The sequence below is a fragment of the Seriola dumerili genome, unplaced genomic scaffold (genome assembly GCF_002260705.1).
Source record: "Seriola dumerili isolate Sdu_G_001 unplaced genomic scaffold, Sdu_1.0 BDQW01000807.1, whole genome shotgun sequence".
In the NCBI taxonomy this organism is placed as follows: Eukaryota; Metazoa; Chordata; class Actinopteri; order Carangiformes; family Carangidae; genus Seriola; species Seriola dumerili.
The window spans coordinates 168,071-183,070 of NW_019175062.1; the positions used below are offsets into that span (position 1 = coordinate 168,071).

General features: G+C 38.6%; 2 protein-coding genes across 3 annotated transcripts in view; one reads left to right on the forward strand and one right to left on the reverse strand.

Moving 5' to 3' along the window:
* Positions 1-1,690: 1,690 nt before the first annotated feature.
* On the reverse strand, positions 1,691-6,409 carry LOC111237106 (hydroxycarboxylic acid receptor 2-like). Its single transcript, XM_022766075.1, has 3 exons — positions 6,304-6,409; positions 5,111-5,754; positions 1,691-4,034 (listed from the first exon to the last, which is right to left on the reverse strand). The coding sequence occupies exons 2-3, from the start codon at positions 5,537-5,539 to the stop codon at positions 3,351-3,353; spliced, it is 1,113 nt and encodes a 370-aa protein (XP_022621796.1). The 5' UTR covers positions 5,540-5,754; positions 6,304-6,409; the 3' UTR covers positions 1,691-3,350.
* A 3,848-nt stretch (positions 6,410-10,257) lies between these two features.
* Positions 10,258-15,000, forward strand: part of stxbp4 (syntaxin binding protein 4) — a 45,588-nt gene continuing 40,845 nt past the window's right edge. For both annotated transcript variants that reach the window (XM_022765987.1, XM_022765988.1), the window contains exon 1: positions 10,258-10,320. In XM_022765987.1, coding sequence (XP_022621708.1) covers positions 10,265-10,320 — 56 coding nt within the window. In that variant the 5' untranslated portion in view covers positions 10,258-10,264. The remainder of the gene's footprint in view (positions 10,321-15,000) is intronic.

Below are 15,000 nucleotides of genomic sequence, written 5' to 3' on the forward strand. Positions count from 1 at the left end.
AAATAAATAAAAAAACTAAGGACAAATGTGAATAAAAACTGTTCTCCAACATTAGATAACTCATAGAAATATGAGCCTTGGTGTTTCTAGTTCACTGTCCTTCACTGAACTGATTCTGGGCAACAGTTTCCGCTGTGTAATTAGTAGGGATGTGACGATGCATCGCGAGACAGTTAAAAATCGATACAAATGTGTGACGATTCAAATCGGCTGAGATGAAAAATGAATCGCGATGCCCTTTATAAACTGCAGAGAGCGTAATCTACTTTTGATTTCACGTGTTGGACGTCATACGTCACTGGGTGTTAAACGTCGTACGTCACTGTCAGGTATTGGTTCATACGGAACGAGAGACATGGCGGCGGTGGCAAGTGATTTTGAAATCGAGGACGCACAGACCAGTTTCAAATCGGAGGTGTGGCAGCATTTTGGCTTCCCTGTGTGCAAAAATGAAAAGGGCGAGAAGATCCCAGACAAGACAAAAACAGCGTGCAAATACTGCAAGAAGGTGATGACCTACACAAATAGCACAACCAACATGATGCAGCATGTCAACCGGCACCATAGTGAGAAGCTCATGTTACCGCCGCCTGAGCGAAAAAAAAACAATCCACGCTGACAAGCGGATTCGCAACCCCGCTCGCCCAAACCAGTGCAAGGGCCAAGGAGATTACGAGGTGCATCGGTGTTTTCACGGCAAAAGATATGAGGCCGTTTTCCGTAGTTGAAAATGAAGGATTTCGGCTGTTGGTCAACACACTGGAGCCCAAATACTGCATCCCATCACGCCCGCACTTCAGCCGGACGGTGATGCCAGCGCTTGGATTGTTTGATTGGATTTGTTTTAAAAATCCAATTTTTTATTTATTTTTTGTTATTTATGATAAAATATCATTTCAGTTGCACTTTTAAGAAGAGGACATATGCATTGTTTTGCACTGTTTACCCTACCTCAGAGAAATAAAAAGGGATTCTCTTTAATTTGTTAAAGATAAGAGAAAATATATTTTGTAGTTTTCATATATTTAAATATATATGTTTTTTAAATATGCATTCATTGCATAGTTTGTGTTTTGCAGTTACACCCTACCTCAGAAATGTGTTTTTGGCTGAGAAATAATTAAAGGAATCTTTTTCAGTCATAATTGTAAGCTCATTCTGTTAAAAAAAATCATGAGAAAATCGTATCGTTAACCCAGTATCGGAAATTGTATCGAATCATGAGTTGAGTGTATCCTTACATCCCTAGTAATTAGCGAACATCTGATCTCAGAACAGCTTTCTGTCCCGTAAAGGATCTGATGCCTGTTTGCATTCATCATGTAATTTACTGCCCTCTTGTGGTGGCAGGGTATTGTCTCTGGAATCTACTTTGACTTCCAGCCGTTCTACCTATAATTTCTATCATTTTCGTGGGTGTGACTGTTTCCCATTGACAAAGGCTGCAGTTTGTCAACCGAAGAAGAAAGCGGCATAATTCAGAGGTTTGCGCATGCGCATTGAGGATAATCCTGGGATCTTTTAATTGCTGACATAAACGACATATTGGTCGCTTCAGCCTGTTGCTGCGATACGTCAATGTTGCCTCCATAGTGAACTGGGTAAGACTGTAGCTCCTCCATTTACTTGTGTTTGTTTACAGGGCAGTCTTGCCCATAGACATATATATATATGTATATGTGTATATACTCCCAGAGCCCAGTGTGCTCTGATTGGTCAGTTTACCGGCAACTACCATGGCAACGACTCTGCATGTCTTGTGTAAACAAACAGTTGTTGCAGCTTTGGTTCTGCCTTACAGGTTTGCACAAGATTCCGATCCTGAACCACAAGATGACAGACCCCATCCACCTTCACAAACAGGGCTAGAGCAGGAAAACAAGCGTACCCACTGTATCGGAAATCAGTATACTGTGTTGCTCCATCTATTGGTGGCTAAATGGCTTCATCCGTAAGTTTTCCTCAGTTATACAGTTGTAGCAGGATGTTTATGTCACTAGTTTTTGGGTTTAATTACAATATGTTTGATGATAATTGCTTTATTGTGGAGTAAGTACAGGTGTGTTAGAGGTTGATGGTTAGAGCATTGGTGCTGTGTAAACATTATTTACAATCATATTTACATTTCTATGAAATTATAAGTGCCTGTTTGTATTGGTTTATCTCAATTATCTTTACTGCACTTAAGTATTAGTAATGCTATTTTGTACGTACAATTAGTACTGATTTGTTTGTATTTGTGCTTTTTCACAGTTTTACAAATAAAGATATTTTCTTCAATTAAATCCGGCCAAACACAACAACCGGCCTGTTCCCTGGAGGATGCTATGATGGAAAATATTTGTGATAAACTTACTGTGTGGCCTGCAGGTGTTTTGCTTCTCCTTGAAGTTGTTATTTTCGGATTCTTTGTGGTCATTTTGTTTCTCTTTATGGTTGTTATGTGTCTCTTTGTGTTTTTATTGAGTCACAGTCGCTTCAAAGGGGCCTGAGGCCTCAAGGGGCACATTCAGTAATCCTTACATGTGTGGCACCCAATTTACAGAGACAGGAACACATGGTTGCCAGATAAAGAACGCTACATAAACAGGCTCAGAGAATTTGGTGTGGATGGTGTGAGGGAGACTGAGTGTGTCAGATGAGACATTAAAGTCTGTTCACCGGTCCAGGTCTTTACTGTGTGTAAATGATGAGGACTCCGCTGAGTCTTTCCGTCCTGTCTGTGTCCATGTGATCTGAGGTTACAAGATCATGAAAGACACCAGCGAAAGACATCACAGATCAGCTGATGTAGTTCATGATTTGTCCACTAGATGGTGCCCATTGTCCATCACCATCTACTGAGCAGAGGAACATTTATGAGTAAGGAATCAGACTTTTCTATGATAACTGAGTCTTAAAATGCTGCTTGTTATTGTTTTGGTTTTCTTTTCTTTTCTTTGATTCACTGCTTTCTTAGACATTTTCTCAGCCTCGTTTAACCTCTGACACTCGGCTGAACTAATGACTCATCACACACCTTTATATTTTACTAAAGATACCAAATACATTGGGATGAATCCTGTGTACATGTGTCTAAAATCATCATGAGGCTTAAATAAAGAGCATGAATATGTATGTGATACTTTCAGTTCATCAACATGAGGGAACATTTTAGTCCAGAATTGAAGAGAATCAATGAATACATATAATTAAAACCCACATTTGTATCTGTTGTTTAAGTATATTTACATGCAAATGCAACATATGATCATAATTGAAAATGTATGATGTAATCATGGCTTCAACAGTATCAAATAATAAATAAACACAAAAGCAGATGAAACCAGGAAAATACTAGGAAGAGCTTATCACATGGCTTCACTCCCTCTGCTGGCCCTCATGGATTTTAGTTCCTGTTGGGAGGTTGACTGAGTTCCTGACGAGTACTCCGTGTCATCGCCGCCCTGACCACAGCAAAGGGCACGGGGCAGCAAGCTGAAAAGGGCCTTCCTGAACATGGAGCTGGAGAAGACGTAGACAATGGGGTCCAAAGCCGAATTCAGGAAGTTGAGCCCAAAAGACACGATGGTGAGCTGGGTGAAAGTGTAGAAGGCCATGCAATCCCATGGGCGGTATGAGCGGATCACCCACACCCCAATGGTCGTCACCGTTGTGGGCAGGAAGCACACCATGAACACGGCGACGATGGCGGCGCACACTCGCATCGCCTTGCGCACCTTGTCCGGTTTGCCCATCTGCCGCTCCTTCAGAAAGCTGGAGATCCGGATGGAACAGAACAGCAGCATGGCCAGTGGGATGACGAACTCCAGCACCGTCAGGATCCGGTGCATGCCCACCAGGATGATGATGCCGCGGGACGCCTCTTTGTAAGAAGTGAAGAAGAAGCACTGGGTGCCATTGCCGCTGCCCTTGATGTGGCTGTAGGCCAGCATGGGAACCCGGGGACTGATCACCAGCAGCCAGACGAACACCGACACGTATGCAGCCTGTCGCTTGGTCATACAGTTGAACCGGTGGTGAGGGTGGACCACCTGGAAGGAGAAGACAGTGATGCATCATTTTGATTTTATACTCAAAATAGGGTCTCCATGGAGCTGTAGTTATTCAATGTGGACCAATAGTTGGTAATTTTAAGCAAATTTATGACAACACACACTGGCAGTGTCTGAAGTGGTTAAAAAATTTTATTTGCTTTATTATTAATTATTTTTGGGGTATTTCATCTCTTTATTAGAAAGTTGACAGTAAACGAGAGAAGATGGGGGATGACATGCGACAAAGGTCCATCCAGACTTGAGCAAGGAATGTTGCAGTTCATGGTCAGCACTTTAACCTCTAAACTAGCCATTGTTTCCTATGGAAGCCTTCACACCAGACACATGCCTAGTAATCTGGGTAGAAAGAAATTCAGGAATTTTATTACTTTAGTGGATTAGTGAATCAAAACAAATTTTGAAATGTCAACCCTGGTTCCTCCAGTAAAAAGACATGAAAAGTTTGAGTTCCTAAAGTGGTTCTTTGGGTCCTGGATTCTCAGTGGATGGTTGACTCCTCCCACTGAGCCCTATCTCAGCAAGCAAATTTCATTATTGACCTTGGAAACAATGATCAGTTGAGTGCATTTTAATGTTTAACACTATACTTATGTAAAAGTTTAGCAATATCACTTTAATATGATTAATCAGGTTTTGCAGTCGTCCTACGCTAGTTTATCTAATACTTTTAACTGACTGTTTATAAATTACTTATAGTTCACTATTTTAAGCGTTTATCCATTGCTTTTAGCAAACTAAGTACAGTCAGCTTTTTGTAGGTGGAAGCTTACCTGTTACTATATCAATACATTTAGTAAAGATCAGCATCACATCAATTTTTAATCAGTTCAGGTATTCAAGTACCCCCTGGAGTACACATGGTTGGCAATCACTGTTCCAAACCTTAGTGGGAAACCAACCAGTAAACACTGATTATGGTTTTGGTATTATACTGGTATTCTAGTATTGCATTATGGATTGTCTACTGAAGTGTAACAAAATGTTGCACAAGCTTTTTCAGCTTCATCAGCCTCAGTGTGGCCATTGAGAGCAAACGTTAACTAGTTCCTCACCTTAAAGTAGCGGTAAATTGCCACCACGGTCATCAGCGCAATGCTGGCCGAGCGGTTGGAAAACATCAGGAAGAGGTTGAGACGGCACAGGCCATCCCCAAACACCCAGTGGCCCCTGAGCAAGGAATCAATCCTCAGTGGCAGACTCACGAGAGAGAGGAAGTCGGCGATGACCAGGTTGAAGAGGAACAGGTTGTTGGGGTTCCAGGCTTTCAGTTTAAAGCAGAAGATCCACAGGGCGATGATGTTTCCCAGCAGCCCCAGTATGACATCAATGGTGAGGACTGGTGGCAGGATCACACCCTCCAGTTGAATACCGACTGGTGGGCAGCCACCGCCTCTACCACCACCAGGGACTGGGGTTGTGAAGTTTAAAACTGTGGTGGTGAAGTTTTCCTTTTGCTCTGATACCATTTTAGTGTAATTCATGTCTGTCTTAACAAAATGATGAATCAGTTTGGTGGATTTTTTTTGTAGTATGAAAAAAAGGTTATTTTTATGCTCTATTAAAAACAGTTGTGGGTTTGGTGGTGGTTAAGAATGAGAAGAAAAAAACTGAATGACCACAGCAAGGAAAGTTTCAAGATTCAGGAAATCAGCTGCTTCCTCTTTTCACCTTCCTCCTTTTTTCTGTAGCATGAAATCTGAATGTAAAATACAGAGAGCACTTTGTTGGACATCAGCCAGTTCCTCTTTTCAGAGGTCAGATCATAAGGTATTTCATAGGAAGCATGCATCAGTGGTATGACAAACAAAATTAACACAGTAATATCTAATATATCTACAATACTTTAAAAATATAATCAAAACATCAACAAAAAAATTAAACAATAAAATGGGAAAATTAAATTACTTAAGTACCCCATTACAATAATTTGCACTAAATAAAGTGCACTTTACAATTGCATCTGGACATTTGTTCCGTAAGAAATTTCGAGTTAATAACATTCAATTTCCAAAATTAAAAGAGTACTGACTGATTTTAAAATGAAACTTTTAAAATGCAACTTTCATGTTCTTTAATATGTTGTATTTCCTACTGAAAAAATAATCAATTTAATCCATTTCTGATCTAATAAATATATATTAAAATAAAAATAGATTAAATAAGACTAATTTAGGAGTAACTTTCCACACTTAATTATAATATTATAATTAAAATACAGTAAATCATAATCATATACAGTACTCACCAGTCAGATGTATGAAAGGATTAAGTTCAGGAGGAAGGAATAGCAGAATGTATGACCTTGTTCCTGTATTTATGTCTCTTGCAGGAGGGTGTTACTGTGTTGCTGCATCATGTATGTCAGTCAAGCAGTTACCACATAACTACTGGTACACAATTTAAAAAAAACAAAACAAAAAAAAGTGACGTGTAAGCGCTGCGTAAAGCTAGTTTCTCAAGACATTTCACAGTGGTGTGATGCTATTTTTAGAAGAATGGGTGCACAGCTAAGGTCGCTCAGCATTTAAATCACTAAAGAGAACTGGAAAATAACACCAGCAATGTAAATAATTTTGAGAATATTTCAGGTGTGGCAAAGCAAGAAGATTTTATTCTATTAGCATTGTCACTTAGTTAACTTTGTTTGCATTACTAATGCTGAAGTTGTCTTCTTAATTCTTTTTTCACAAAACATGATGCTCTACAACCCAACCCAAGTCATCATAAGGGCTAACATTCAACTTAAATGTAAAATATATGCGATGTTGACAGCTTACTTTAGCCAGCAGTTACACATCATTCATTCTGAGTGGTGTCTTTTAGCTCTGTTTTGGTCTCCACCAGCTCCTGATGGAAATATGTCTTTAGCTGCTAAATGCTCCACTATGCTCACCAGCTGCTCTCTGGCTGGCTCTCTGTGGCTGTTTGCTGCCAAGCAGGTAGTGGACAGTGGATTTTTACAGCTGCTTCTCTGAAAACATCTGCCTGCTGCAGCCGGAATCCACACATTGAGAGCAGTGAGTAAACCAGAACTGTTACGTTGTGATCCAGACAGTGAAAATTGTCAAATCTCAACCTAAAGTGAACTAACAGAACAGTCTGGTGCATTTTAGTCTGACAGAATTTCAGTATTGCTTAGTTAGCTTTTGTTGATTGCAGTAATGTTAGCCTTAATGCTAAATGTTAAGTTTAGGAAATGTAAAGACTGACATTTAGTTAAAATGTAAACAGTGGTGTTGGCTGCTTTTGTCATATTACATGCTAACATTATGCTAAAATACCTATTTGTTACATGCTAGCAGCCAAACATTAAAGTACAGTGACAAAGTGATACTTACAGAAGGCTAGCTTAGCTAAATGAATGCTAATATTAAGTTAATATCACCTGGATTGCTAAAGCCAACAGATGTTGTTGAAATATCAACATTTAGCTGCTACCTTTATCCAACATAAAAGCTATCATTAAGCCAGTTTTTTGTCCTAATGCTAACTGTTGAATTTGCTAAAATGTAACCAGTGGTGTTGGCTTCTAACTATCGTCATAATACATGCTAACTTTATGCTAACCTTACAGCTTACCTGCTAGCAGCCAAACTGTGATAAAGTGATACTAACACAAGACTGTCATGAGTCTTGTGTTAGTACATGAGTGCTAATATTAAGTTACCAACATCAACATTAGCTGACCATAGGCAAACATTAAGAAGGTGTTGAAATGTCAACAAAATTACATGCTCACTTTAGCAATCATAAAAGCTAACTGGACTGAAAGTAAAATTATTGAAATATCCTGAGTAACTAAGAAAATGTTTAAGGCTTTTTTGATTTTTTTGTAGAGTAAGATACATACTTCCATTCAGAGGTTTTCAGGTTTTCACCTGATCTGCTTTAAAAGCAGATCTGAAAACGGACTGTATCCTCATTTTCAGCACTAGTGCTAAGTCAGAAAATATGTTTTGTTGATGTTGGGTGAAGAGACCCCATGAAACATGTCCAACTTGACACAATCTGTGAGTATATTCAGATGGTTTGGTGCTGGGCACATCCATCAAGTAAACCAAATAAAATCACAGTGTGTTTAAGTTGTGTGTTTCTGGGTCAAAGGTCACATTTCCTGTTACTTGCTATCACTGAGGTACAGGATTTTGAAATGGGTTTCCTTTCTAGGGACAAATGTGCAAATGATTGGGGAAGTTGTGAAACCACAGAATTAACGTTATTGTGGTTGTGTGTGACGTATCAGCATATTGTCGTTTTCCAGAGCTGATTTTAGATTTTTTTTTAGAAGTCTTTGTATGCCACAATAGTATAATTCCATATGATTCAGCATTTTCTGCCACTTCTCTGAATTTCTCTGACTCACAAATATTTAGCTTTATAGTGCAGACACAGTTAAAATCTAATCAATCTAATCTAATCAAATCTAATTCAAATGAACAAAACCTTGAGTGGAGGAATTTGAATTTGAGTTTTTCTAACTATTGTAGTTGAGTCACGAAAACTCGAGTCTGAGTCGAGTTTCAAGATCCCAGCATCCAAGTCCGAGTCGAAGCCCCATTACCCGAGTCCGAGTCTGAGTCATCAAGGTTGAGTCTGAGTCAAGTTTCAATATGGCCTCTAGTGCTACACTCTGGCACACAGAGCTGACACACAAATAGAAAAGGTCAATGTTCAACACAGATAACACAGCTGTCAGCGTGTTAAAGGGAGTTTAATTACTGTGTGTGACACTGAAGCCAACTTCTCCAACTTAAAAGTCCAAATGCAGTCAACGCTCAGGTTCAAGTCAATGTCAGAGTCATCAGTGATGAGGCCCAAATTGAGTCAAAGTCCTGAAAATCAGGACTTGAGTTGCACTAGAGTTTGATTCCTGTGCTGGTTTCTCATTAATCCTTCATATTTTGATTACTTTATAGGCACTGTTTTTCATTTGAAATTTCAATTTCAATTGTGTTGAATTTTGAATTTTTATTGCAAGATTTTCTAAATCTATTTTTTAAATCCAAAGGACAGGCATTTGTGAGGATTATATTACAGTGAACATGATTAGTATTTAGTGTGACGCTGTTTGGTAGCTCTTCCTCAGCGGGGTCCTCTGAGGTTAATCCAACCTGCTGTTTTCAGTAAGAGCTTTCCATTGGATGTTGCTTTTATGGGTTAATTACTAGCACCTTCTGGGTGGTTGCATTAGTGGTTGTGCTAATGCAAACTCTAGCTCTCTGTACTGACAAGGTTAGCCCCCCCCCCCAAATTGACATGATTGGTTCCTTCGGTTTGTGATGTATGAAATCCTGGCTGTATGAATCTGTCATTGGTTCACTGCTGTATATTCAGCTATGGTGTTGACTCCATGTGGACATGTTAACAAGGTTAAAAACATGATTCTCATTGAAGGGGGTCCTGATTTGGACCTGATACTGATCCTTGTGATTGGGTCAGGACTTCTCTAACTTTGTCTACTAAAGCTGAAGCACCTCTCTCTCTTTTCTCCTCCTCTTTCCCTTCCTTTCTTTCCATCTGTCTTTTTAATCCCAGCGTTTTTCGTGATGAATCATCCCCTGTTGTGTACTCAGACAAATAAAATTTGAATTTCAGTGGATGTGCACTGGATTGAACTGTCTGGCTGCTTCATACTCTTAAAAGCATCGCTGCAGACTCCATAGTGTTAATGTTCACAGGTGATTTATCTGTCTGAAAATGCAAAGAGGCAACGCTTTAAGCTGCTTCTGCTGTTTTTAACTGTAACGCTTTAATCTTTTAGCTGAAGAATGGAGCCTTCAGTAAATGCAGCCTTTTCTACAGCATGCTTCCTCTCCGACGTGTGTGTGCATATGCTTATGTTGTACTAGTGTGTGCGTGTGTGTGTGAGAGAGAGAGAGAGAGAGAGAGAGAGAGAGAGACGGACGGGTATCAGCATGGATTAGTGAGTAAAGGTAAGCGTGTGTCTCTCCCTGTCTCGGCGGATTTCCATCCCTCTCCTCCTCTCTCTCCGGTCACACATACCGACCTGGTTTGAACCGCCGCCGCCGTCTCATCTCATCCCGTCTTCTCCGCCGAAACACCCGCTGCTGTCTCATGGCGGCTCCTGTTTGTGTGTGAGAGTGTGTGTGTGTGTGTGAGTGTGTGTGTGTGTGAGTGTGTGTGTGTGTGTGTGTGACTGATTGGTTGGGTGTTTTTTTTTTTTTTCGGTGTCGGACCGTCGTGCGATGCCATTACTCCCTCAGGAGGCTGAGAGATTCGATGGGCTGTCTCTACTTTACTGGTAAGATGATTCTTCCTTCACTCCTCCCCCCTACCTTCCTTCCTTCCTTCCTTCCTCATTCCCTTCCTTCCATCTCTCCTCCTCTAAAAGCGGGAAACTTCGCTCCTTGACATTGTTTACGGCTTTTGTTGTCCTGTCTCGTCCCCGGTCTTCGTTGACTGCAGTAGTTCATGTGGGTCACAGACTAACGTGGGTTTACAGCCTGTTTACCGGCAGATGCCTTGGACTTAAGTCCACATGCTTGTCTGCAGTTCTGGGTCATGTGTGTGTGTTTGTAAAGGACAATACCAACATTTTAAAAAACAACAATAAGAAAACATTTGCATTATTTCAAATTCAGCACAGGACACTTTCTGCTTTTCCTCCACCAGATTTCTGTTTTACTCATTTGAAAACTGGAGTTACTGCATTTTTCTTACTGGTTTCTATATATCTACATTTTTTTTTGACAAGTTTATGTTTTACATTCAAAATTAGATCAATGTGGCTGTTGTCATGTAAAAATCTTGTATCATCAAAATTTTAACTTTTCAGAAATTTCAAACAATTAATTTTACACATGGAGTTATCAATTGATCATTTATTCTGCAAATCTGAAATATTCTGGTTGTAATTTCCGGTCCACGGTTCTTCTTTATTCAATTAACAGTCTAAAATCTAAAGATGTAGCATATGTAACTTTTCTGCATTAACATGTCTTAAAACAATTTGACCTATGTTATATATTTTGTTGAATTGTGTTCTTACATTTTCCAAAATGTTTTCAACAATTTTCTTTCAAATCTGTAATTTTAATCAAGGTAACGCTCTGTTTCATTGGGTCTCCTGTCAATGACAACACACAACTATTTTATAATTTATTAATCGTTTAGTCATTTTTTTAAAAGAAGAAATTATGAAATTCCCTGGTTTTACTTTACCCATTTTGATTATTTGCATGGTTCCATTAAATTTGTGTAAATTTGATATTTTGGGGTTTTGGGCTGTCGGTCGGACAAAACAAGACATTTCGAAGACGTCTTCTTGGACTCTCTGAAACTGTGATGGACATTTAGATGAAACAATTTATCTATTTATCAAGAATCAGCAGAATGATCAATGGTGAAAATAACTGTTCTTTAATTTACAATGACTTAACAAAGACTGGACTGTGGGAAATTGCGACAAGAATTCTTCATAATGTTTTGGGCGTTTTTCAGAATAAATGATCAATAGATAATTTGTGAAAATATCCAAATAATACACCAATTAAAGAAATAGTTATTAACTGTTAGTATACATTTACTAGTACTGTACTTAAATATAATTTTGAGGTAACAGCCTTGACTACATGGTTTGCCTAATAATTACAGGACTGTCTTATTATGATACTATACTATGGCAATCAATCAATCTTAATCTTAAAATATAACAAAGTATTTGTTAGCACAGGTGCATTTATATGATCTGTAATGCAGAATGTAAACTCAATGTGAACTGGCTCTTACGTGAGTGACACCTCAATCAGCTCACTGACGACTGATCTTTTCTGATCTGATCATTGAGCGATCCTGTTTAACCCGAAGCTGCAGCAGCTTCTGTGTGCCTCACAACATCCTCCTGTGACCGGTAATAATCTGTCAGCATATGGATTCGTCTGCATCAGTCATCTCTGTGCAAACATCTGCTGCTCCTCCCCTCATCTGAGTCTCCTCGTCTTTCTCTGACACTTGAACATACAGGAGCAAACAGACAGGAGGTGATTAAATATTTAAACACCAAACAATAAATCTTCAGAGGCTGCACCTCGTCACTGTTTCCTAACAAATGCACAAACCTGTCTGTGTTTATATATAGAATTATAACATCTAGGTGATGAAACTTGTAAAACCAGATACAAATAAAAGTTACTGAACTGACTCAATTCTGTGATGAAGACAGTGAGATGTAGTTAAAAGCTCCAGAAAAGATGATAAATTGAGTTTTAGTTATGATTATTTTGTCAAACTACTGTTCTTGGGTAAAATCTTGAATTTCTTAATCCAGCATTTAATAACACTTCATAACACATGTCCTCCAACCATGTCTAAAATTACGTTTACATCCCTCATGTGTTTGCTGCTTGGATTATACTCGCTACTACTTTGCTGTTGCAATAATAGTATACAAACTTAATTTCTAAAAGACAGCGTTGTTCCTGCGGTAAAAAATTTAATCACATATTTGATTACAACATAGAATAATTTAAAATGAGGAGTTTTACTTAAGGAATATTTTTTGTGTTAAACCCCCGAAAAAGATAAGAGTCAAGTTGAGCAGCAGAATATGGATACAAAACAAGATCCCAGAAGTTTTGTTAGATATTAAATAATGCAGGAAAAACAAAAACTAAGGCCATCCTCAGGTGAAATAATATTATTAATTCAACCCATGCGTAAGTGTTAAATGTTTAAATGTTATGTATGAAACTTATATATTGACATTTATGTCTAGCCCTTGCAAATATGTATGTGTCTTGTATTGTAGACATATGTTAAAATTAATAAGAAATTAATAAGAAAAACATGCAAAACTTGCATATATAAATGAAATATATATTGAAAACAAATATGGTTGCAGCATGTTATACCACATAAAAATGTATCAATATATGTACATATACAAATTTTACTATGGGTATTTCATGTATGCTCTAAACTTATATTTTATATATCCATATATATGTGTGGGTATATTTGAGCAATATCACACAAGAAGGAGAGATGTTGCACCGAATATCAGCACAGCTGTGATTCAGTCATAGGTACAAGTATTAGTGTGATATTGCTTTTATACAACAGTTCTACAAGCGCCATATTAGTTAAATACATTATTTAGCTAATACATTATTTAACTGATATGAATATAAAAAGTTAAATACGTTGTTTAACTAATACATTAAACAGATTATGATTTGATTGTTTCTTTTATCATGTATTTGGCTACACCAAAACAAATAGTTCCGCAACTGGACTGGTACCAGACTGTTGCTAAGCAACACATAAACATTTTCTTGACCTGCACAGTGCACACTAGCTTGCTACTTTGTCGACTCATTACCTCAGGTGTGTGCTGAAGTATCCAGGCTTCTTCCTTCATCCTCTTCTGACGACCACACGTCATTAAACTCAAATGTTATTTCTGGAAATATTTTCATCTTTGCAAAGTTTGTTACAATCTAAGAGAGATAACGTTAATGTAACGCTGATTAATGATTAATAGAACACCTGAGAAGCGGAGTGATACATATAGTTACAAGTCCCAGTGCCATTATACTCTATATCAGCACTCATGGAATAACTCTGGTCCAATCAAATCACTTGGTCTGAACTAAATGTTGTATGTGTGTGATATACATACACTGTTGCCCATAAAGTTGGAATAATTTTGTTTTCAGTTTAATTGTGGTTTAATTGTGGTTTCATTTTCATTGTATGTACCTCCATATGTAGATGTGATGGTGTGTGTGTGTGTGTGCGTGTGTGTGTATATGTATATTCATAGGCGATAATACATCCCCTCAAAAGGCAAATTCTAATGTGCAAATGGATGACTTTAATATTGATCTGTTGAGTACATTAACTGTCTTCCATCTCTAATATGAAACTGTCAGTCATGTAAAATAATCAGTGTTAATTTGACACATCTCTACGGTTACATTTATTTGATTTCAACGCTGTGATTTTTGCGCCTTCAGATCCATTCAGTAAAATAAAATAAAATACTCTGAATGATAAATATTTTATATTTTAAGACAAAACCAAACAAAGTGAGTCTGCTCAGTGCTGGTTGGCTGTGTCCTGGTGGCTCTGCTGTAGAATTACAGTGTGTTCCAACTGGCAGCCAGCCTGCGTGTGATGGTAATCACTTGCGGCAGGTAATGCAGATTATCAGGTATTAAGTGATCAGTTTAATTGCTCCCTCGTGACCCAGCAGCTCTGTTTGCTGTGCACTGTTGTCATCTGTTTGTCGGGCTCAGAGAGCCGCTGCTGCTGTCAGGTTATTAATGTGCCAGTGGTACAACAACAAAAACCCACAGAGGACAACAGTGAACTGAAATCAGACTTCATGGGTCCTGGGCCCTGAGTTGAACTGGTTCTAAGCCGTACTCTGGCTAATCAGGTCAGGTAGGGTCAAGTTATATTACTACAGATCTGAGTGAGTCCCAGTGAGTTCTCCACAGACTTGTCTTCTCTCATAATCAGTTAATTCATAGATTTTTAGCTGTGATGCTATGGTAGTGATGGCACTTGGGTACAGAGTGAGATAGCTTAACATTGCATAGCGTCAGCATGCATCGGACATAATCAAGGGGAAAGATTTATAAGATCAATCGATTTGCTTATCAGTCTGATTCTATGAACAATTCCCGATCAGTTTATGTGTAAAACAGTAGGCTGTCACAGGTTTTCAGTGTCAGTGTACCAGTTTTATTATCTCTGAGTCTGAACAAAGGCCATAACCTTAAAGCTAGCTGTAATAACACTGTCTGTCATCACTGAAATGACAGAATATTTTCACTGAGGTTTTCTTAGTCAAAGAAAAATCTGCAGAGCCTGCCTGTGTGACTCTAATGTTATTCCCACGGGTTGAGAATTTACCTGTGGTGGTGGGTGGTGCAGGGTGAGACCGATGTGCATGGAGAGGTTCACGCATTTCAGA